The sequence below is a fragment of the Protopterus annectens genome, chromosome 13.part0, assembly GCF_019279795.1.
Source record: "Protopterus annectens isolate FY-2018-M chromosome 13.part0, PAN1.0, whole genome shotgun sequence".
In the NCBI taxonomy this organism is placed as follows: domain Eukaryota; kingdom Metazoa; phylum Chordata; order Ceratodontiformes; family Protopteridae; genus Protopterus; species Protopterus annectens.
This window is the reverse complement of record NC_056747.1, coordinates 901,743,557-901,767,358: the sequence shown is the minus strand read 5'-3', so window position 1 is coordinate 901,767,358 and position 23,802 is coordinate 901,743,557. Positions and strand designations below refer to the sequence as shown.

The following is a 23,802-nucleotide window of genomic DNA, read 5'->3' as shown; positions in this document are numbered from 1 at the left end:
TGATGTCTCCAAAGGAGACATCCTCAGGGGGTGATCTTGGGGAACCTTCCCCTTCATCCAAATCTGTGTCTTCCGTGAGGGACTCAGGGGAGTCCAGGTGCCTCCTTTTGCACTTCCGTTTGCGAGGGACCTCCTCGGTGGGGCTATCCGAGGAGGGTTCCCCCATAGGGTCCTGTTCCTCTAAGGGAACTAACTGGAGTGTTGGCGCAGGCTGTCCCAGTGGCCGGATGATGGAGGATAGACCCAAATGCGTAGGGAGGGGCGGGAGGATTCATCGCCCGATCTGGGGATCTGGAAGATCTCGACAGAACCCTCTCCACTACCTCAAATGCTGAAGGCAAACCGCTTTCCCCAGGCTCCGAAAGCAGCCCCCTCGGCTCCGAGGTAGGGATTGGCGTCAGAGCCGAAGCGGTCAGACCCGATAGGGAAATGTGCTCCAACCTGAACGGCGCCGAAGACACACCTACCCACATGGATCCGACGCTCGGCTCTCGGCCCAGAGAGCCAGGATCCAACAAGCTCGAGGGTAAAGTCGGCGTCGAAGTAACCGATACTGTCGGCGCCGACAACTTCCCGGTTCCGAAATGGCCCGGATCCATTGACTCCGAAACCCCAAACCGGGTCAGAGAAGGAGCTATCAGGGAAAAGAAGGGGGCTGCTCTCCCCCCCCGGAAGGGGGGGGGAGGCAGGAGCACCCCCATCTGCATTTGAGTCTGCAAAAATCGACGCATCATCAGATCCATGTCAGCGTCGGTCAGGCTCCTTGTCGATCTAGAAGAGGTCGTCGAGGCGGGCCGGGAGGGCCGCCTCGAAGACCTCGAGGGAGACTGATACTCCGGCGAGAAACCAGGCGAATGGAGCCGAGAGGGAGAGGATCCGGAGGCCCTCATGGAGGGATTCGCAACTTTAGATGGCGGGGCTGAGGGATGAGTCTCAGCCCGCCTCTTGTGACTCTTGTGCTTTTCTTTGTGGCTCTTCTCCCTAGAGGAGTAAGAAGAGTCCCCCTGACCCTGAGAAACTGAGGGAGGTCGAGTCCCAGACACGGTAGGGGGGTCCAAAGGCCCGGCGGCCGCAGTCGCAGCCTGTGCCTTAGAGGGAGAGGAGGAAGAAGAATCCTGCGGTAATAATCCCGCCAGGATTAACTTGTTCCTCCTATCCCTGGTGGCCCGGGGGTTAAATGCTGCACAAATTTGGCAGCTGGTGGACAAATGGGCCACCCCCAGACAAAGAACGCACTGAGTGTGGCAATCAGCTGGGGAAAGCTTATGGTCACACTCAGTGCACTTAGAGAATATGGCTTTGGGCCCTTCAGCCATAATACACAACACTCACACACTAAGGGGGAGGTAAATAAGAATTAAGGCAAAAATTACACGCAACACACACACTAAGGGGGAGGGAAATGAGAATTAAGGCAAAAATTACCACAAAAAATTTAAACTAATAATAATATACGATGACTAGGGAGCTAATAAACACACACACACAACCAAAAAATATTTGACTTTGACTTTTTAAGGTTTGATGAACCAGAAAGTTCTCACCCACGCCTAGGAGCTCTTCACTTGAAGATTCTCTCAGCCGCGGCAAACGAGATCAGGGGAAAGGGAGTATGTAAGCAGGGGATTATGGGTAAGGGGAGGAGCTAGGAGCTCGGACCTTTTAGCTAGTAAAGCTGCCGGCTCGGATCCGAGATCGGATCCGATGCCCACAGGTTGCAGAACAAATGAAATAACTACTTCAGATGAAGCTGTTATGCAGATGAAGAAAGGCAAGGAAGAATGGAAGAAGGAACAGAGATGAGATAAACAGTTGCAGTTTTTTTTTAACAGCCATACAGAAGATGATCTGTGGTAAGAATAAAAAGTAAAAGTGATAGCAATTTAAACAGGTATGACATTATGGATAGTATTATTTTGCCACTATGACTTAACAGCTGAAGATATAACAGCATTAATTTGGGAGATGAACATCTATGTGAAGTGACTTCTTAAAGTTTTGACTTGCTGGAAAAAAACTATGTCCGAGAGTTAAAAAAATAAATGCAGTAGCACCGTGGAAAGACTATTTCAGAGCTTTGGACTAAAAGTAAAAGAAAATAAATATGCAATTTAGGACTCCAGATATGGATGAGCATGAGTTCAAACTGTTTTTATTTCACTATGTAGTAAAGTACATAAAATTACAAAAATATGTGATGAAAGAAATGCATGGACTGGGGGTTGGGAAGTGTGGTTAACAACAGATGTTAAGGGTGGGAACATTCAACATATTTCAACTATAGTACAATAATTGTGCAGGGAAAGGGGATTTTGTTAGTTACTGGGATCAATCCAAAGCATGTTATTTCAGTTGGGATGAAAATCATTTAGTAAAAGACTAACAAACAAAGGTATGGCCAATGCGGGGGGACGGAGGACGGGACATACAACAAAAATATAAGCCTTTTTGAAGAAAGAATTTGGGCACTTCTGGTTTGAGTGTCACATATTAGAAAATGAAAAAGTAGATGAAGAGGAAAACTCAGCAGAAAGACAAACAGTAGAAAATACTACAGAATATTTCGAAAGAGAAAGTGGTATGGGGAGGGGGATATTAAAGAAAAGTTGAAGAATGAGGTAAATAGAGAATAAATAGCTCAAAGTGAGGTTATTAACATACAAGAAGAAAGCAGATTCACAATTTTAGAAAGTAAAGAAGAAGAGGGAGAAATTGGAACAGGAGAAGAACACAGTGAATAATCAACTGGTGGGAGACTTAGGAGAAGAAAAAGAAAAATAAGATTTGAAAGTAAAACACAAAAAAAGGAAAAGGATATAAGGATTTTAGCATTAGAAATGATATAAGAGGTTTGATGATGTAGGAATGATTAAAAAAAACATGGATGTTTGCTTGCTAGATATCAAATGTAACATAAAAAACAAAGAATATAAGCTGTGTGTGTGGAGGGGGGCAACTGGTCAGTAGGAAATGAGACGCATTCTGGAATTGGAATTCTTATAAAAATGAAGTAGTAAGAATTTTAGCCGTAAAAACAGTAGTAGCAGGAAGGTTAATGATATGTGATATAAGAATGATACAAAGTATAAAAATAATAGTGACATGCATATACTAATATGACAGAAAGAAAGCAGTTGATTGAAGAAATAAAGTGTTATTAAATATACCAGTTGTGATTGTAAGGAGATTTTAACTGCGACCTGAGGAAAGAAAATGGAAAAATAACACAGGATATTAAGATGTTAACAGATTTAATAAAATGCTGAGATTTCAAAGTATGAAAGAATACAAAATGGACAGATAAAATGGGAATTTAAAACTGAAATTGATTACATAATTTATTCTAAATACACAAAATAATCAGCAGGGGTGTATATACAGCAGTGTTTTCAGATAACAGAGCAGTATAGGCAAGAATAGGGGAGCCAAGCAAATAATAAAGGCGGGAAAAGGGATAAAGAGATTAAATGCAGAGTTTAAAAAGGAGGAAGATTTAAGACAGAAAGAAATACAGAAAAATCATATGACCGAGACAATTTTATAAAAAAAAAATGGCCACAGTGGTAGGTAATATACAAGTAGACAAAAAATGGAGAGGTGGAACAAAGAATAAAAAATAAGCTGAAAAATAAAGAAATTTTACAGAATTATGAGAAAAAATAGAAAACGAAGGTGAAAAAATAAGGGATATAGAAAAACAGATGCAAGAAAAGAATAGAGAAAAAGTAGAAATGAGGTTACACAGGCAAAAAGTCTTCTAAAAGAAAAGAAAGAGGTTCCTCTTGTTTAGGAAAAGTAAAAGTAAGTGAAGGCTGGATATACACATGTATTCGCGTACAGTCATATATACACATACTGAAACACTCGCATAGGCGCACTCACTCTCACACACACACACATATATACATATACACTTGCGCACACCCACATGTACACTTGCACTCATGTACAGTCACATATGCACATTTGCAAACACTGGCATACATGCACTCATGGACACTAGCTAACTGCCAGACACATACAAACACACACTACAAATACACCCAAGAGCAATTTCAGCATTGCCAGTTTCACGTAGAGAGAAAGCAGAGTCCACAGTGAAAAGTAAATGTATGAAGGGAGATTATGCAAGCTCCACAGAGAAGGCATCTTTATCGGTGCTTTTTCAAAAAATATCTTTACTGTCATAAATGTAATTAACTCACTTTATACTTAAACAATTTAACTTCACTATTCCTTTATACAGAATTACTTACCTGAGCGCATATCTGTGAAAGGTCCATAGCAACAAATTTCATAATCCTTCAAAAGCAACTGGAAAAAAAAAAAAAGATTAACCATCAACTTGTACTGATATTTCCTATTTATGCACACTACTACTTGAAAGTATGAAATGATAAACAGAAAATCACTTCATTTTGAAAACAGGGCGCAAATTTTCTTACTAAATGAAACAAAGCAAAGAAAACTCAATGATTCAAGACAAAGACATGCATTTCAGACAGACAGCAAGTAATCAAAAGGCATTATTTTCTGTAAAATCCCTCATTCGGAGAACCAAGTTCTAATACACAAGTCATTATGTAATTCACAAAATGCATAAAAGCAACATCCCCAGAGCTCACCCAGTTTGTTCCAATGCTGCTAGTGAACACTAAGCACCTTCCTGCCGATAAAGACACAGCAGTGCAGATTTGACATTACAATATTAAACAAGTGATATAAAATATGTATCTACTGGACTTTTCTGGAAAACTCCAACAGATGCAGTAGACAGATGACTCTTATCCACAGGGAAAACAAGGGACAGATTCCTGACCCATTCAGCAAGGTCCCCCATAGTTAAATGATATAACAAGAAAATAGCCATTACACATAATAAGGTCTCCCTCTCTGATAAGTCAGACAGGGCTGAATCCTAACCAGTAAGGTAGAAAGAGGCAAAGGATTATACAAAAGTTGAGTCCTGGAGTACTAATTTCTCAAATGTGTACTACCTAAACTATAGTCAAGACAATTATGCCTTGTGAAGGTCTGCACAGGGAACTAAACTGCTATGGCATCAATATCAGCTCTGGAATAATTTTTGAAGCACGCAGTGAAAAACACTCACCTAGTGGGTAGGTTTAGACCACAGCACATGGCCAATGAAAAAAGTAATAAATTGGTAATCCGCTTGAATAGTGGCTGCTTAGCAAACGCAACGTCTTCTCGACTTGAAGCAAAGGATAAAAACAATTGGGTCTTCTTAAATTCCTGCACCAGACTCGGGTAAATACCTGAATTTTCGATGTACACCCAGGTGTGAGAGGCTCTCTTCTGCTGTCTGTTGGATAAAAAACAATGCTTGGACTGGTTTAGGGAGCCTTCACAAACAGGAAGGAAGTGGGTGGTTTTCCCAGTTAGATACTCTAACCCAACATCCAGAAGTGATAGTCATGAAAAACAGTTTTTTTCTGTGATAAAGACTAACACTTTTGAGCTGTCTCAAAAGGCAGAAGGGCAAATCTATCAACCAAAAGGTTCAAAACCCACAGAGAGAGAGGGTTGCTCAGAGGGGTACACAGATGCAGCCATTTCAGGAACTACTTGACCAGCCAGTGCTAGGCCTAAGTCCTGCTTTTCATAAGGCTGTGATGCCCAGTAACAGCAGACTTGTGTATCACAACTGTAGTATAACGTGAGCCCTGATCATATCATTACCTGAACTGTGTTTGGACTATCTGCAAACTAACCAACTGGGGTAGAATAGGAAACTACTGCAAAGTGAAAACTACTTTCATCTGGAGGCTTATTTGCCAAAAGGAAGGCTTTCAAGCAAGCTCAACCACCTATAAAACTCCAGCTGGCAATCTTGATGAGATTAGGAATCTACACCTTAGCCAGCCCTTGCACTGGAGCTAGCTAACAACCCAACCAGAGTGACATCTTTTGGTAGAAAGGAAGGTCACCTCCAACACTAAGGAAAATATAGCCTAAAGGCACACCCCTCATGGCAATGAGTGAGTACTGGACTTTTTCCTCTAACCTTGTCATTAATCATGGAATAAGAAAAAATGCTTACAGCAATATTCACTGCCAAGGGAGATCTAATGTATCCATCACAACCCCCACACACACACACACACACACACTCCTTGCTGAAGTGAACAGGAGAGATGAAGATGATGTCTCCATAGAGAGAAGCAGGTCACTTGAGTGCATCACTTCAGGAAAACAAAGACTAGGCATTGGTCTGTAAAAATCACAGGTTCCCATGAGATATCTGGAGCCCCATCTCAGATAATTCACCAGATCATTCTCTTCACAAGGAATAGGAGCCAGTTAGAAACTGACAGCCTCCCTGTGGCCCAGTGCCAGTGAAACATCACCTTGCTAGGCAATGGTAAAACCATGGGAGCCTTGTTTGCTTAGATGCCATTTAAATGGCTAGTTGGCCTGAATAAATGAGGTAAGGCTAATGAAGCAGGTTCTTCTCCAAGGCCTTTAGCATCAAAAGCACTGCCTAAAACTCCAAAACGATTGAGGTGTAGGCCCTGCCTAGGGGGGACCACACTCTCCTTATACCACAAAGGAGACTATGTGGGCTCCACAACCCACAAATAAAGATTCTGTTATTAGACTCTATTATGTGCTTCACTGCAGAAAGGGAAGACCGAGGAGAAAGACTAGTAGGCACCGTCCTCCGCACCATGGCCTGGTGACAAAGACCATGAAGGACAGCAGGGTCCAAGCCTGGATTCTGCTTTGCATCCTTCACCTAGAATGCCAAGACCACCACCTCCTGGACCCTCTCCAAAAGCATAGCAAACAGTGTCCAACTTAACCTCAATGAAATACTTTCTATGAGCAAAGTACAGATATATCTGAAATTTATGATTACTCCATTGACTACATCAAAGGAAGCATCCTCAGAAAGGCTCCTCCAGGGAGTCCCTACATAGGCCACCAGAAACAAGTCATCCTGGTAGAGGAACACCTTGAGAAGTTTATCTTGAAAGGTCTCAACCACAAAAGCAGAGACCCTGGTGGACACCAGGGGAATGAAGGACTCTCAAATGGCAACATCCTGGACAGAAGTAATAACCACCCGCAGTAAAACTACAGAAAACTGCCATTGTGGAGTCCAACTGCCAGCGTGCCCAAAGGTGAAATGTCTGCTCCAATTTAAGAATACTGTGATTGTCAGAAGAGTGCAAGTAAAAGTATGAAATGTGGGAAAGTATACCAAGTTTGAAACAACTTGCAGTTTTTCCCTTTCACTGAGGTAAAATGATCTAGGAGCTAGTAGGGGCATGGAGATGCATCATAACAGCCTTGAAAGTGCAACAGCAAGCTTTGGAATTCATTGCTTCACTGAATTGCAATTTTCAAAATATCAGTGCTCAAGAAACACAATATTGCACTCCCAATATATCAACGTATATTAACCAATCTAACGCAGATTAGTTAACTCATGATACTGTTTATTTGAATGATTTAAAACGGACTGCTGACATGTATTGTCAGCAGTCAGTAGTAAATTTATTTATTTATTATTTATGTATTGGAGTCTGCATGTCCTCCCTGCGTTTGTGTGGGTTTTCTCCGGGTACTCTGGTTTCCTCCCACGTTTCAAAGACATGCATCTGGAGCACTTCTCCCCGGGGCTCTGCTGAAAATTGGCCAAGTTCCAAGTCGGACTTCCCCAGTAAACAATAATAAATAAATAAATGTATGGCACTAAATTCAGAGAACAAAGAAACAAAGCAGATGACAGTGTGCATGAGATTATACTATAGAACTAAGCACCTACTTTCACAGGTGGGCAAGTGGATGTCAGTTCACTATTTCTGAAATGCAAGAAGACCTTAAGATAAGGGAGCAGTCACTCAGCACTTTGCATGACAACATGAAAATCTGGTTATCAGATTGGGAGTGTAAAACTGAAGAGGAAAAGGCGACCACTCTTTAGCCATCAGGGCATAAGTGCACAAAAAGGGTTACTCAGCACCAAACAGGACAAGGCTAAAATGTTTCCAGTATAGCAAGAAGAGATACAACTCCACACAAGGAAGCTAATAAATATGACAACACAGTTGTGGTTGATTGTTCTGAGACTACAGATATTTCAGATCATAAAGGCTTATACCTTATCCTGGTAAAAAGAAGAGAAACTATTGCTAAGAGGACTCTGTTGTAGATGTAATTAGAAGTTATGTACTCACCATAACGTTCCATCTGAGTAGGTGTATTCATTTGTCTGCAACCTGTGGGTTATGGATCCGATATCGGATCCGAACCGGCATGGTTTTCCAGCTATGGATCCAAGCTCTCAGCTCCTCCCCTCACCCATAATGCCCTGCTCTACCCTCATGACCTCAGATCGAGTTTGCCAAAGCAACAATACCCTAAAAAGGGTAACAAAGAATATGCAGGAAACTGAAAGGCCAGGGGGATAGGAGGGCGGGATGGTTGCAGACAAATGAATACACCTACTCAGATGGAACGTTATGGTGAGTACATAACTTCTAAATCTGAAGTAGGATATTCATTTGTCTGCAACCTGTGGGACAGAGTCCCCAGCTACCTGAATCTTGGGGCCATCATGGAAGGATATTCGAGCACCGCTGAGCCAAAGGATGCTCTACCCCTAGATGCAAGATCCAACTTATAGTGGGAAATAAATGTATGAGATGAAGCCCACGTGGCTGCTGCACAAATATCATCTAGAGGAATCCTAGCCTTGAAGGCTGCCGAGGTAGATACTGACCGGGTTGAATGGGCATGAACACCGGCCTTCCTGACGCTTGATAAGCCAATAAAATGCACTGTGAAATCCAGCGGGACAGAGAAACTTTAGAAATTGGCTTGCCCAAATTGAATTTTGCAAAGGAAATAAACAGCTGGTCGGATTGCCTATGACCAGCTGTCCTGTTGAGATAAAATCTAAGTTGCCTGTGAACATCTAGTGAGTGTAGCTTATATTCACCTTTGTTTTCATATTTAGGGAAGAAAACAGGGAGGTTAATGGATTGATTGATGTTTGCTTCAGAAGCGATTTTAGGAAGGAAGGACGGTTGGTCCTGAGGGAGACACGGTCCGGATGAAATACCAAGTAAGGAGGTTTAGCTGATAAAGCTTGAAGTTCAGAAACTCTCTTGGCTGATGTAATGGCTACCAAAAGGCTGTCTTGTAGGACAAGAATTTGAGATCCGGGCTCGAAGGGGAGCGGTCAAGGCCTGTAGGACCAAAGAAAGGTCCCAAGGAGGAACTGCTTGTTTTATAGGGGCCTGAGAAGAAAAGTACCTTTAAGAAATGTTTTACACAATTTGGCTGACATAAGAGGATTAGAATCTTGACCAATGTGATAGTGAGAAATTGCCGCCAGTTGAACTTTGACTGTGGAACTGCTGGCACCATCATTAAAGAGAGGTTAGAAAATCAAGCACTACAGGGAGAGGAACCGTGAAGGGATTCAGGCCTTGCCGCCCACACAGAGAAACGTTTCCATTTGCTTCGTAAACCTTTCTAGTGGATGGTTTATGAGCCGCCACCAAAATAGCCTTTACCGTGAAGAAATACCGAGTCCTTATCAAGAGTGGAACTGGAGCAGCCAAGCGGTCAGCTTCAGGTTGTCCAGGTTCGGAGGAGGAATGCAGGATGGATGGGATATCAGATCCGGATGGGATCTAGAATCCAAGGAGGATTCACCGAGTGAGACCTTAGGAAGGGGAACCAGATCTGTCGAGGCCAGAATGGAGCAATGAGAATCATTCTGCAACCCACCCGAGAGGCTTTCTGAAGAACTTGCAGCATCAGAGGCAAGGGTGGATAGGCATACAGAAGACCGGGTGGCCAAGCATGCACCAGAGCGTCTCTTGGGGTACCTCCGGAGGAGGTATTAGAGCGAAAAACTGTCGCACTTGGTGTTTGAGGGAGAAGCAAAAGATCGCATGAAGGGTTCCCCACCGTGCGAATATGCCCGCTACTTGACAATTGAGAGACCACGGGGTCAGAATGGTGCGACTGAGCTTGTCCGCTAGGATGTTGGACCGACCGGAATGTGCGTTGCTATGAGAAAGCGATTGGTGGAGATTGCCCATTCCCAAACTCTCATGGCCTCGACAAAGAGGGTAAGACCTTGTTCCCCTTGCTTGTTGATGTACCAGACAACAGACATATTGTCCGATTGAATCGCAATTGTTCCCAAGGGAAGAAAGTCCTGAAGTGCTAGCAACGCTAAGAGCACTGCTCTCATCTCTAGAACATTGATATGCAGTAAGGTCTCTGAATCGCTCCACGTGCCTTGGACTGTCCGCAAAAGTGCCCCCACCCGAGGCGGGAGGCGTCCGTGGTCACCGTGGCGAGAGGGGAGAAGCACAAAATGGGCGACCTTCGTGGAGATCCGGGAGTGGAGCCACCACAAGAGGGACCGCTTGCAAGCCTTGCTGATCGCTATGGGATGATGCATGGGAGAGCAAGGTATGACCACTGTACTAAGAGCGTCCACTGTAGAATGCGATATTGAGCCTGGCAAGAGGAAGAAGTGCTATAGCGAAGCCATGGACCCTAGAGCCCTCAGGACCAACTCCGCTGGAACAGAACTTGAATGGAGAATGGCCCGCACCTGGAGCTGCAGATTTAGAACTCTGTCGTGAGGAAGGCTCGTAAACTCCTTGTGTCTAGTCTGGCCCCTATGAAATCTAAGAGCTGTGTGGGCCAGGTTGGACTTCTTTGTATTTATTGTGATGCCCAGAAATGGAGCAAGATGGAGAAAGGAGTCTCGCCAAGAGAAGTAGATGCCTTGTTGGGGTAAGAAGCCAGTCGTCCAGGTAGGGAAAGACCTGCACCCCTGAAGCCTCAGGTGGGCCGCTACCACTGCTAGTACTTTGGTGAACACCCTGGGGGCTGTGGTGAGACCAAAGGGAAGGACCCGAACTGGTAGTGACTGGCTCCCAGCAGGCGGAGAAACCTCCTGGGCGCCTGTCCATCAGGATGTGGTAGTACGCGTCCTTGAGATCTATCGAGCACATCCAGTGATTTTCTCCCAGAAGGGGAGAATAGATTGCAGAGTGACCATTGAATTTTTCTTTGGGGACTGCCAGATTCAAGAGAGAGAGGTCTAGGATTGGTCTTAGTTCCCCGTCTTTTGGCACTAAAAGAATCTGGAGTAGAACCCTGATCCGATCTGGTCTGGGGAACGGGCTGGATGGCTCTTTTCTTTAGCAGATGGCCAATTTCTGCCAGCGGCCTCCCGTTGACCGGGTGGGGCGTCTGGGAGGGACTTCAACTTTGGAAGGTGAAGGAAAGGAATGCGATATCCCCTGGATATGATTTGGAGAACCCAGCGGTCCGATGTTATGGACTCCCATGCCGCTAGGTGCCCCGGAACGTCCCCGACTGCCTCCAGAGTAGAGCAGTCGGGCGGCCGTTCAGAGAAAGGTTCCCTGGACCCGAAGTTTCTGGGAGCCCCTCTGCCTCTAGGGCGGCGCCCTCCCTGTCCTCCTCTGCCACGGAAGGACTGGTTGTCGAGCAGGCTGGGACTGCTGCGACTTCGAACCACATCTTCTTCTGACCCTTTTGGTTCCTAGAATAGGGCCTCTGGGGTGCAGACGGCAGACAGCGTCTTCCGTCCTTCTCGCTCTGGGTCAACGGTCTTGCCAAACAGAGCAGAACCATCAAAGGCGCCTTGAAGGGCTCAGAAATCAGTGATGGCGGAGCCAGGCCTGACGTCTAGTGACCAGTCCTGTCCCGCAGCTCTAGCCGCCTCCGCTGCATGGGAGAGTAGCCGCATAGAAGTATTTGTAACTGACCTAAGAGTGGCCATTTTGGTGGAGTGCAGAACTCTGTCCTCCTCGAAATGGACTTAATAAGATCTCGCTGCATCCGAATAACATGTGCCAAATAGTTCAGCGCCCTTACGAGAAGGGAACTGAACATCCGCTTCCCAAGCGGTCCATCATCCGAGACTCCTTGCTCGGTGGGTGGACTGAGGGACTCTCCTGAGCCAGTTCCCTCTTTGTGGCCGCCATCAACATGGCATCTACAGGAGGCCCCTTACTCCAATGGGTCCTGTCGGATGGCGGACTAAGGATCCTATCCGTCTTTGGGAATTGGCTCCACGGTGTCCGGTTCCTTCCACGCCCTGGTGGTAATAAGGTCCACCAGGGACACCCAAGAGGTAGACGGGCCCGCTTCAAATGCCTCCAAGAACACGGACTCGTCCGAGGAAGACTTGGGGCAGACCACATTTCCATGATGTCTCCAAAGGAGACATCCTCGGGGTGACCGTGGGGAGCCTTCCCTTCCTCCAAGTCCGTGTCTTCTGTGAGAGACTCGGGAGTCAATGTGCCTCCTTTTGCTTGCGAGGGGCCTCCTCTGGGGGCTGTCAGAGGAGTCAGCAGCAATTTGCTCCATAGGAGCAGGGGCTGTCCCAGGGGCCGGATGGTGGAAGCCTGGCCCAGTGCAGAGGGCTCGGATCCAGGCTCCGAGATCGGGTCCACTCCCATCTGCATCTGGGCCTGGATGAACCTTCTCATCATCCGGTCCAGATCAGCATCAGAAAGGCTATGGGTAGATCTGTGCCTCCTCGATAGCCTCGATCGGGTCTCCTCCTCCTCAGGACCCGTGAAAAGCACACAGGGACCGGAGCCGAAGGAGGAGGCTGGCGGGGCGAAACAGAGGTCTCGCCCGCCAGGTGCTTCTCCTCAGCATCCCTCTCCTCTCCAGAAGCGGGAGTTTGAGTCCCAGGAGCAGGAGGGGTGCCACAGGGGAACAACTGCAGCCACAGTAGTCCCGAGTCTGGCGGTAAAAGACCCGCCAAGACCAGCTTGGACCTCTTGAACCCTGCACAAATGGAACAACCAGATGTGAGGTGTTCAACCCCAAGACACACACAGTGTGGCCATCAGCGTGAGAGCTTATTAAAATATAGATTTAGGCTGGTCAGCCATAATCTATAACACACTAAAAGTTACAGAAAGTAACTTAAAACAAAAAGACACACAGGCCTACACACACACTCCCTAACAGCAAGGGGAGGGAATAAAAATTACTTACTTTAACTTAAAATAAACTCAAAATACACTATAAGAACCTAAACTTTCACACAAATTTAGTCAAACAACCAAAAAAATTCTCTGTTTTTTACAAGAAATAGAGTTCACTTAGCTGAGAGCTATGTACCCAAATCCAGTCACCAAGATCTGAGGTCATGAGGGTAGAGCAGGGCATTATGGGTGAGGGAGGAGCTGAGAGCTTGGATCCATAGCTGGAAAACCATGGGATCCATAACCCACAGGTTGCAGACAAATGAATATCCTACTTCAGATCTACTGATAAGCCTGCAGTTACTACAGAGAAACTATATCTGCCCAGCCAGTTCTCTCCAGTTAGGATCATTCTAGAGGTGACACTGGTCAGGGTTCATTTGGAGAAAAGCATGTGGCAATGTGAAATGAAATTTAAGCAGGTTGTCTTATTCATAATGCCCCAGTAATTTATCACCCTGTGTATATGTGGCTAAATGCAGCCAGGCTTATAGTCAAAATTGTTGGAAAGGTAGCAGTGATGAGATCCAAGCTACTGAGCACACCTCCAACAGAGGCCTGGTAATATGGCCGCTTCAAAAAAAAGAGCCAGATATAAGTGAAACACCTAAATTAGAGCCCCAGCTGTCAGAAAATACTGGGCTTCCTCTAGCAGTAGTTACTTCAAGAAAAAAATGATTGACAACAGTAAATCCAGATCTGACACACGGCTGTCAAAAGAAGTGGACTGCCATTAAAAGGAGGATTACAAAGACAGTTGACGTAAGCATTGGTCTCGGACCCCAGAATACAAAACTTGAAGGAGGTTACAGGAAGCATCTAATCCTGAAATGCAGAGGGAATTTTTATACTGGAAAAAGGAGCTGCTGTATAGAAACTGGACTTCGAACAAATGGCTGCAGACAGATTGACAGCATCCAGTACTGTATCATATGGTTTGGCAACTAATGGTCTTTATGCTCAAAGAGGCCAAGGAATATACTTTCTTAAAAAGAAGTTATGTACTCACCATAACGTTCCATCTGAGTAGGTACTTCATTTGTCTGCAACCTGTGGGTAGCGGATCCGACCTCGGATCCGAGCCGGCAGCTTTACTAACTAAAAGATCCAAGCTCCTAGCTCCTCCCCTTTACCCATAACCCCCTGTGGCATGCTGCCTTTCCTCAGATCGAGTTTGCTTAATCCAATAACTAAAACCCTCGACAGAGGACCAAATAAAGCCTAACCTCATGAAACAATCTCAATCATGATCAGGAATCATGATAATGGTTAGGGGGCATGGAGGGGGGGGGGTCGGTTGCAGACAAATGAAGTACCTACTCAGATGGAACGTTATGGTGAATACATAACTTCTTTACCTGAAGTAGTTACTTCATTTGCTCTGCAACCTGTGGGACAGAGTTCCCAGCTACCTAAAAACCTTGGGCGGCCTTTAAGGAAGGATATTCCGAAGTACCGCGGAGCCAAAGGAAGCCCTACTCCTGGATATCATATCCAATTTATAATGAGAAATGAATGTATGGGAAGAGGACCAAGTAGCTGCTGAACATATGTCGTCCAGAGGAACCCTGGACCAGAAGGCTGCTGATGTGGCTATGGATCGGGTCGAGTGGGCATGGACTCCGATAGTAGCAGGTTTACCTGAGGATACATACGCTTGAATGATGCATTGTGAAATCCAATTTGCTAAGGTAACTTTGAAAATAGCTCTACCCATGGCAGATTTGGCAAAGGACACAAACAACTGATCAGCCTTGCGAGTATCCTTCGTCCTGTGCAAGTAAAAACGTAGTTGTCTATGTACATCCAATTTGTGTAATTTGTATTCCCTTTTGTTCTGAAAGTTGGGAAAGAACACTGGTAAATTAATCGACTGATTAATATTTGACTCTGAAGCCACCTTTGTTAAGAAGGAAGGGTTAGTCCTGAGAGACACTCTATCCTTATGGAAAATTAGATAAGGGGGTTTCATGCAAAGGGCTTGAAGTTCCGAAACCCTCCTGGCTGAAGTAATAGCAACTAGAAAGGCTGTTTTCCATGACAAGAACTTTAAAGGAACTGAGGTGGCAGGCTCAGAAGGTGGGCTTGTCAATGCTTGTAAAACTAGAGTTAAGTCCCATGGTGGGTCCGGAGTCTTATCTGGTGGTTTCAATAGAGAAATGCCTTTCAAGAAGGTTTTGCATATTTTCGCAGAAGCTAAAGATCCCAATCCATCCCCCACATGAAAATGGGAAATGGCTGCCAATTATACTTTAACTGTAGATGCACTTGCTCCTTGACGAAAAATGTGTGACACAAAATCATGAACTGTCGGGATAGGAACGGAAAAAGGATCTAAGCCCTTGTCCTTAGCCCAGATAGAAAAATGCTTCCATTTACTACTGTAAGTTTTTCTGGTGGCAGGCTTGTGAGCCGCTACCAGAATGGCCTTTACTGGTGATGAGATGCGGGGAGTCCTTGCCATCAGTGGAACTGGATCAACCAAGCCGCAAGCTTGAGGTTTACCAGATTCGGAGGTTGCAATCCCGCAGGATTCAAAATTGATCCGGAATGGGATCTAAGATCCATGGAGGAACTACACTGTGAGACCGCAGATATGGGAACCAGATCTGGCGAGGCCAGAATGGGGCTATGAGGATAATTCTGCTCCCCAACCGACATGCTTTCTGAATGAACTTCGTCATAAGAGGAAGGGGGGGATAAGCATAGAGGAGACCGGGTGGCCAAGCATGAACCAGAGCGTCTCTGGGGCTCTCTCCTGGTGGGGGAAGTATCGCGAAAAACTCGCTGCACTTTGTGTTTGTCGGAGAAGCAAAAACATTGCAGCAAGGTAGACCCCATTTGAGGAAGATCTGTTTCGCAACTGATGGTTTGAGAGACCACTCGTACGGTGTGAAGATCACACGACTCAGTTTGTCCGCCAGAATGTTGGACCGACCCGGAATGTGCGTTGCTACCAGAAAGCGGTTGGTGGATATCGCCCACTCCCAAACTCTCAAAGCCTCCCAACAAAGGGGATAAGATCTGGTTCCTCCCTGTTTGTTTATGTACCAGACTACTGCCATGTTGTCTGTTTGAACCGCAATAGTCCCTAGAGGAAGAAGGTCGTGGAGAGCTTGCAATGCCAGAAGCACCGCCTTCATCTCTAGGACACTGATATGCAAAGCGGTCTCTAAGGGGGTCCATGTGCCTTGGACGGTTCTGCCCGAACAATGCCCCTCCCCACCCAAGGCGAGAAGAATCCGTGGTCAACATGGCTCGGGGCGGGGGAATTACGAAGGGTCTCCCTTCTCGCAGCTCCCTTGAGTGAAGCCACCAGAGGAGGGAGTCCCTGCAAGCCCTGTTTAGTGGAACAGGGGTGTTCAATGGATGTAGTAACAGAGACCATTGGACTTGCAGGGTCCATTGTAGAATCCTCATTCGTAGATGTGCTTGTAGACAAAAACTGATTGCCGCCGCCATAGACCCTAGTGCTCTCAGGACTAACTCTGCCGAAGGAGCCGGGTTCTGAAGGAGGGCTAATACCTGATAAGACAAACTGTTCACCCTGTCCGGAGTTAGTAGGGCCTGAGAGATACGAGTGTCCAATTTGGCCCCTATAAATTCCAGAACCTGCACAGGATGAAGAAAGGACATTTGAAGGTTTACCAAGATGCCCAAACTCTGGGCAAGAGTTAGAGCATAATCCCTGGCAACACACAGTTGATGCCTGTTGGAGGCGGTGAGGAGCCAGTCGTCCAGGTATGGAAAGACCTGAATGTCCTGAAGTCTCAGGTGGGCTGCAACTACTGCCATGACTTTGGTGAACACCCTGGGGGCTGAGGTGAGGCCGAACAGAAGAACCCTGAATTGATGATGACTGGCTCCCAGCCGGAAGCGGATAAACCTCCTGGATCGTCTGTCCATCAAAATGTGGTAGTATGCATCCTTGAGGTCTATGGAGCACATCCAGTCATTCTCCCGAAGGAGGGGGAGAATAGACTGAGGAGTGACCATCCGGAATTTCTCTTTGGGAATGAGCAGGTTCAGGGAAGAGAGATCTAGAATCGGTCTTAAGTCCCCCGTCTTTTTTGGCACCAAAAAGAACCTGGAGTAATAGCCCAATCCGAACTGGTCTGGGGGACGCGCTGGATGGCTCTTTTTTCTAGCAGCTTCGAAATTTCTGAAGCTGCCACCTCCCTTTGATCAGGTAGGATATCGGGGAGGCGCTTCATGGGTGGGGGAAGATTTAGGAAGGGGATGAAATAACCTCTGGATATGATTCGGAGCACCCATCGATCCGTCATGATGGACTCCCAATTTAGTAGGTGCTCCGACAAACGCTCCCCGACTGCCTCCAGAGAGGGACAGTCGGGTAAGCCCTCAGGGCTGTTGCGTGGGTCTATCCGAGAAAGGTTCTCTAGACCCGAAATTACACGGCCCCCCCTCTGCCTCTGGGCCGGCGTCCACCTTGTCCTCCTCTGCCTCTGAAGGACGAGGGGTCCAATGCTGGACGGGACTGCTGAGACTTCCGGAACCACATCTTCTTTTGTCCCCTCAGATTCCTTGAAAAGGATCGTAGAGGATTAGAGAAGCAGACTCCGATGGCAGACAGCGTCTTCCCATCCTTCTCGCTTTGGACCAGCGTCTCGCGTACAGTCTTGCCAAAGAGCGAAAAACCGTCAAAGGGAGCATTCGCAAAGGACGCCTTAAAGGGTTCTGCGAAATCGCAAAGGCGGAGCCAGGCGTGACGCCGCAAGACAACCCTGGCTCCGCTACCTCTAGCAGCTCCCTCCGTAGCATGGGAGAATAGCCGCATAGACGTGTTCGAGATAGACTTCAGAGTGGCCATACGAGTCGAGAAAGTCTTCTTATCCTCGACCGTCATGGACTCCGGGGGAGCTGTAGCGTATTCCTTTATTAGGTCTCACTGTAGCCTGATGTGTGCCATGTAGTTCAGCGCCCTTACAGAGAAGGTGGCTGAAGCAAACATCCGTTTCCCAATGCGGTCCAACGCCCAAGACTCCTTATCCGGAGGGTGAACCGAGGAACTCTCCTGAGCAAGTTCCTTCTTCGTGGCAGCTGCCACCAACATGGCATCCACAAGTGACCCCTTAGACCAGGCCTGCCTATCAGAGGGAGGGCTAAAAATTTTGTCTGGCCGTCTTGGAATTGGCTCCACGGTATCGGGCTCCTTCCACGCCTTGGTAGTAATTAAGTCTACCAGGGGTCAGCCGGAGGGGACACTCAGGAGGTAGACAGGCCTGCCTCAAATGCCTCCAGAAACACGGACTCGTCCGAGGAAGGTTTTTGGGCAGACCACCCCCCTCTAATTCGCAACATTTCCATGATGTCTCCAAAGGAGACATCCTCAGGGGGTGACCTTGGGGAACCTTCCCCTTCATCCAAATCCGTGTCTGTCGTGAGGGACTCAGGGGAGTCCAGGTGCCTCCTTTTACACTTCCGTTTGCGAGGAACCTCCTCGGTGGGACTATCCGAGGAGGGCTCACCTACGGGGTCCTGTTCCTCTAAGGAAACTAACTGGAGGGTTTGAGCAGACTGTCCCAGTGGTCGGATGACGGAGGATAGACCCAAATGCAAAGGGGGAGCGGGAGGATCCGATGCACGGACCGGGGATCTGGAAGACCTCGACAGAACCCTCTCCACTACCTCAAAAGCCGAAGGCGAGCCACTTTCGCCAGGCTCCGAAAGCAGTCTCCTCGGCTCCGAAGCAGGGATCTGTGTCGGAGCCGAAGCGGTCGGATCTGAGAGGGAAGTGTACTCTGACCTGAGGGGCGCCGAAGACACACCAACCTCAACGGATCCGACGCTCGGCTCTCAGCCCCGAGAGCTAGGATCCGACACGCTCGAGGGTACAGTCGGCGTCGAATCTATCGGCGCCGACAAATCCCCGGCTCCGAAAGGGCCTGGATCGATGACTCCAAAACCCAAAAACGGGTTGGAGAAGGAGTGATCGGAGCAAAAAGGGGGACTGCACTCCCCCCCTGAGGGGGGGGGGAGGCAGGAGCACCCCCATCTGCATCTGAGTCTGCAGAAATCGACGCATCATGCGATCCATGTCCACGTCGGTCAGGCTTCTCGTAGACCTAGAAGACGTCGTCGAGGCGGGCCGGTAGGGCCGCCTTGACGACATCGAGGGAAACCGGTAATCCGGTGAGAAACAAGGTGAATGCAGCCGAGAGGGAGAGGGTCCGGAGGCCCTCATGGAGGGACTAGCGACTTTAGATGGCGGGGCTGAGGGATGAGTCTCAGCCCACCTTTTATGACTCTTGTGCTTGTCCTTTTCTTTATGTCTCTTCTCCCTAGAAAAGGCAGATGATTCCCCTGAACCCTGCACAGCAGAGGGAGGATGAGTCCCAGGCAGAGTGGGGGGACCTAAAGGTATAGGTGCTGCGGTAGCAGCCTGTGCCTTAGAGGGAGAGGAAGAAGTGGTGTCCTGCGGTAACAAGCCCACCAGGATCAACTTGTTCTTCCTATCCCTGATGGCCCGGGGGTTAAACGCTGCACATATCTGGCAGCTAGTGGAAAGGTTGGCCACCCCCAGACACAACACTCACTGAGTGTGGCCATCAGCCGGGGAAAGCTTATGGCCACACTCAGTGCATTTAGAAAAGACGGCTTTGGGCCCTTCAACCATCACTGTAACACACCCAGACACTATAGGGGAGGGACAGAACACAACGACCAAAAAACTAAAAATTACCACAAAAGATTAAAACTAAGACTATAACTCGACGAAGGGGGCTAATCGCTCACACACTGACAAAAAAAAAACTTTTTGTCTAACTTTGAACAAGATATATAGAAACGATCTCACCCAAGCCTAAGGAGCTCTTCACTAGTAGCTTCTATCAGCTGCGGCAAACTCGATCTGGGGAAAGGCAGCATGCAGCAGGGGATTATGGGTAAAGGGGAGGAGCTAGTTGCTCGGATCTTTTAGCTAGTAAAGCTGCCGGCTCGGATCCGAGGTCTGATCCGATACCCACAGGTTGCAGAGCAAATGAAGTAACTACTTCAGATCAAATGTATTCAAATTTTTACAGTCCATCATTAGGCAGAGCTCAGATCTGGCACTTCTTTAAATCTACATAATTTCAGAGCAGTAACAGCTGGGTCTGCAATTTTTTTTAATAAGTGGCAATGCTGCTCCTGAACCCAAGTATATCTGTCTGGTTTCACAGGGCTATGAATCGTGTTTCAAGGAAGCACTACAGAAAGCATCCTCACTGGCATCAAATGACAGCAGAATTATAATACAGCTTAGGTTCTATAATGTGTCTTTTTTGGAGGAGAAATCTCCCTAACCCTTCCCAAAGACTGAAAAAAGAAGTTATGTCCTTACCATAACGTTCCATGTGGAGTGTTCATCTCGCCTTGGTTATTACACATGGGTTCGGAGCCGATCCTCGGCTCCGTGCCGGCCGACTGCAAGCTCTGCATCGAGAAGAAGCTCGAGGACATCTAATACCCACAATCCCCCTCTGCCTTTACCTCAGATCTAGTTTGCAAGCAAACCAGACATAAAGCACGCACACATGCCAACTATATACATAAAAGTACATATATACAAACATACCAAGAGTATGATAGTAACACTAATACTGCAACAGCAGAAGGAGAATACTCCAGACCAGGCACCAAATTGAACGTTCTTCCTAAGGGTGGGAAGGGTGGGAGTGTAATAACCAAGGCGAGATGAACACTCCACATGGAACGTTATGGTAAGGACATAACTTCTTTATGTGAGAGTGTTCAATCTCGCCTTTGTTCTTACACATGGGTAGCGTCCCTAGCTCCATGATCCTGAGGAACTCAAGGGAGAACGTTCTTGAGCACAGTGGAACCAAAGGTTTCCCTATCCCTAGAAACCCTGTCCACTTTGTAATGAGAGATAAATGTATGTGGTTTAGCCCAAGTAGCAGCCGCACAAATAGTGTCTAAAGGTAAGCGAGCTGCGTGAGCCAAAGATGTAGAAACTGATCTGGTAGAATGTCCTCTGGGTTTTGCTGATAATGTTTGGTCAGAAGCTTCATAAACATAAATGATACAGTCAGTTAGCCACTTAGAAAGAGTTTGTTTCGTAACTGCAAGACCCTTTCTGCTGTCAGCAAAAGCTACAAATAGTTGATCAGATTTCCTGTGATCTTTTGTTCTATCCAAATAAAATCTGAGTTGTCTATGGACGTCTAGTTTGTGCAACATATACTCCAATTTATTAGAGTGGTTTTAAAGAAGGTGGGTAATTCGATGGACTGATTAATATTACTAGAAGAACAAACTTTGGGAAGAAAGGATGGATTAGTGCGAGGATACTCTGTCAGAATGAAAAATTAAATAAGGATGTTTGACGAAAGGGCCTGAAGCTCAGACACCGCCTAGCAGATGTAATGGCCACTAGAAATAATGTTTTCCATGACAAAAATTTCAAAGTGCAACTTGAAGCTGGTTCAAAGGGTGGTAACATCAATTTAGAGAGCAATAAGTTTAAATTCCACGGTGATGTCGGACTTCTGACTGGTGGTCTGATATGAAAAGAACCTTTTAAAAAGGCTTTACAAAGTCTGTGAGCCATAATAGGCACCACTTTCTTCTACATGATAGTTAGAAATGGCAGCTAACTGTACTCTTAAAGTAGCCGGGGAAGCTCCTTCATGAAATAATTCAGTCAAGAATTCTAAAACCTTGTTCAACGGAGCTGTAACAGGGTCCAACTGATGTGACTCCCAGAAGACAAAACGTTTCCACTTACTGGTGTAAGTCTTTGTAGTGGAAACTTTATGAGAAGCTACTAAAATATCTTGAACCGCCGATGTAAGGGGAACCGACCTGGCTAGAAAGGGAAGCGGAGCAGCCAAGCTGCTAGATGGAGAGATTCTAGGGATGGGTGAGGAACTCCTGGCGAGTGAGTCAGTAGATCTGGCTCTGGGTCCAGCATCCAAGGTCCCCGAATGCGGTGATGCAATAGAAAGGGGAACCAAATTTGACGAGGCCAGAACGGAGCAATGAGAATAATAGTCCTCTGAAGGTTGTTTGCTTTCTGTAGAAACTTTGCAATCAGGGGAAATGGAGGAAAAGCATATAGGAGACTCGGGGGCCAATCGTGCACCAGCGCGTCCCTGGGGACTTCCCCTGGAGGGCGTAATAGGGCAAAGTAGCTCCTGCATTTGGCGTTCATTGGAGACGCAAACAGATCGCAGGTAGGCTGGCCCCATTTGCGAAAAATCCTTCTCGCAACTGACTGTTTGAGGGACCACTCGTGAGGCAATAGTATTGCCCTGCTCAGCCTGTCGGCTATGACGTTGGATGACCCGGGATGTGCGTTGCATCAGAAAGCGACCGGTGGACTCTGCCCATTGCCAAATTCTCATGGCCTCTCTGCATAGTTGGTAAGACCTGGTTCCCCTTGCTTGTTTATGTACCAGACTACGGACATGTTGTCTGTCTGAACTGCAATGGTCCCTGGAGGAAGAAGGGGAGCAAAGTGTTGCAACGCCAAAAACACTGCCCTCAACTCCAGAACATTGATGTGCAGATTGTACTCCAGATTGGTCCATTCGCCTTGGACTGTCTGTCCCTGAAAGATGCCCCCACCCTATCAGGGAAGCGTCCGTGGTTATCGCCGCTGACAGTGCGGTAGCACAAATGGTCTTCCGCTGGATAGGTTGCAAGTCTGTAACCACCACATTAGGTGTGATTTGCATGTTTTCGTTATCAATATTTCGTGAGTCAGTGGAAGTTGTTGGAATGACCATTGTGCAAACAGAAGCCATTGTAGCACTCTCATGTGCAGTCTTCCCAATGGTATCGCAATGAGAGAAGCTGCCATGAGACCCAAAACTTTCAGAACAATTTTTGCTGGGGACTTTCTAGACGACAGAAGAAGGGAAATGTTGAATTGAAGTGCTACTATTCTTTCTGTAGGAAGTTTTAGAACTAACTGACGCGTATCTAATTCCGCTCCTATGAATAAGATATGCTGTGATGGCTGTAGCAACGATTTTTCGAAATTTACTGAAATACCAAGGTGTGTACAAAGTTGTAGGGTGTAATCCCTGGCTTGTATCAGTTGACGCCTGGTGGTGGCAGACAGGAGCCAGTCGTCCAGATACGGAAACACCTGGAATCCTAGGCGCCTCAGATGAGACGCTACCACTGCCATGCATTTGGTGAAGACCCTGGGGGCTGTGGTCAGACCAAAGGGCAGGGCTCGAAACTGATAGTGACTGGCTCCCAGCCGGGCGCAAATGATCCCTGGACGCCCTGGCCATTTTGATGTGGTAGTATCGTCCTTCAGATCTATTGAGCACATCCAGTCGTCCTTCTGTAAGAATGGAAGGATCGATTGAAGCGTGACCATTCGGAACTTTTCCTTCTTGACAAAGGTGTTGAGATGGCTTAGGTCCAGAATTGGCCTCCAGTCCCCTGTTTTCTTTGGAACTAAAAAGAACCTTGAGTAAGTTCCGAATCCTATTTGGTCCGCTGGGACTGGTTGGATGACTCTTTTTTTCTAGCAGCTTTGAAATTTCTATAGCTGCTGGCTCTCGCAGATGGGGTGGTACATCTGGGAGTTTTCTTTTTGGCATGGGGGTGGATAGAAATTGGATTTTGTAACCTCTGGTAACAATGCTTTTTACCCAATTGTCTGAAGAAAGGTTTTGCCAGGCCTGAGGGTATAAAGCTAAGCGACCCCCGACTGCCTCCAGAGCAGGACAGTCGGGCCTCCTCTCAGGAGTGCTGAAAAGGTTTGCCAGGGAGGTTATCCCTGTCACCT

General features: G+C 46.9%; 1 protein-coding gene across 1 annotated transcript in view; it reads right to left on the bottom strand.

Annotated features, from left to right (window-relative positions):
- LOC122787760 (breast cancer type 1 susceptibility protein homolog) overlaps window positions 1–23,802 on the bottom strand; it is a gene marked incomplete in the record, with an annotated part of 959,769 nt that overhangs the window by 192,962 nt on the left and 743,005 nt on the right. Inside the window, 1 exon segment of the mRNA XM_044054657.1 lies at window positions 4,257–4,314. Within this exon segment, the coding sequence (XP_043910592.1) occupies window positions 4,257–4,314 (58 nt within the window).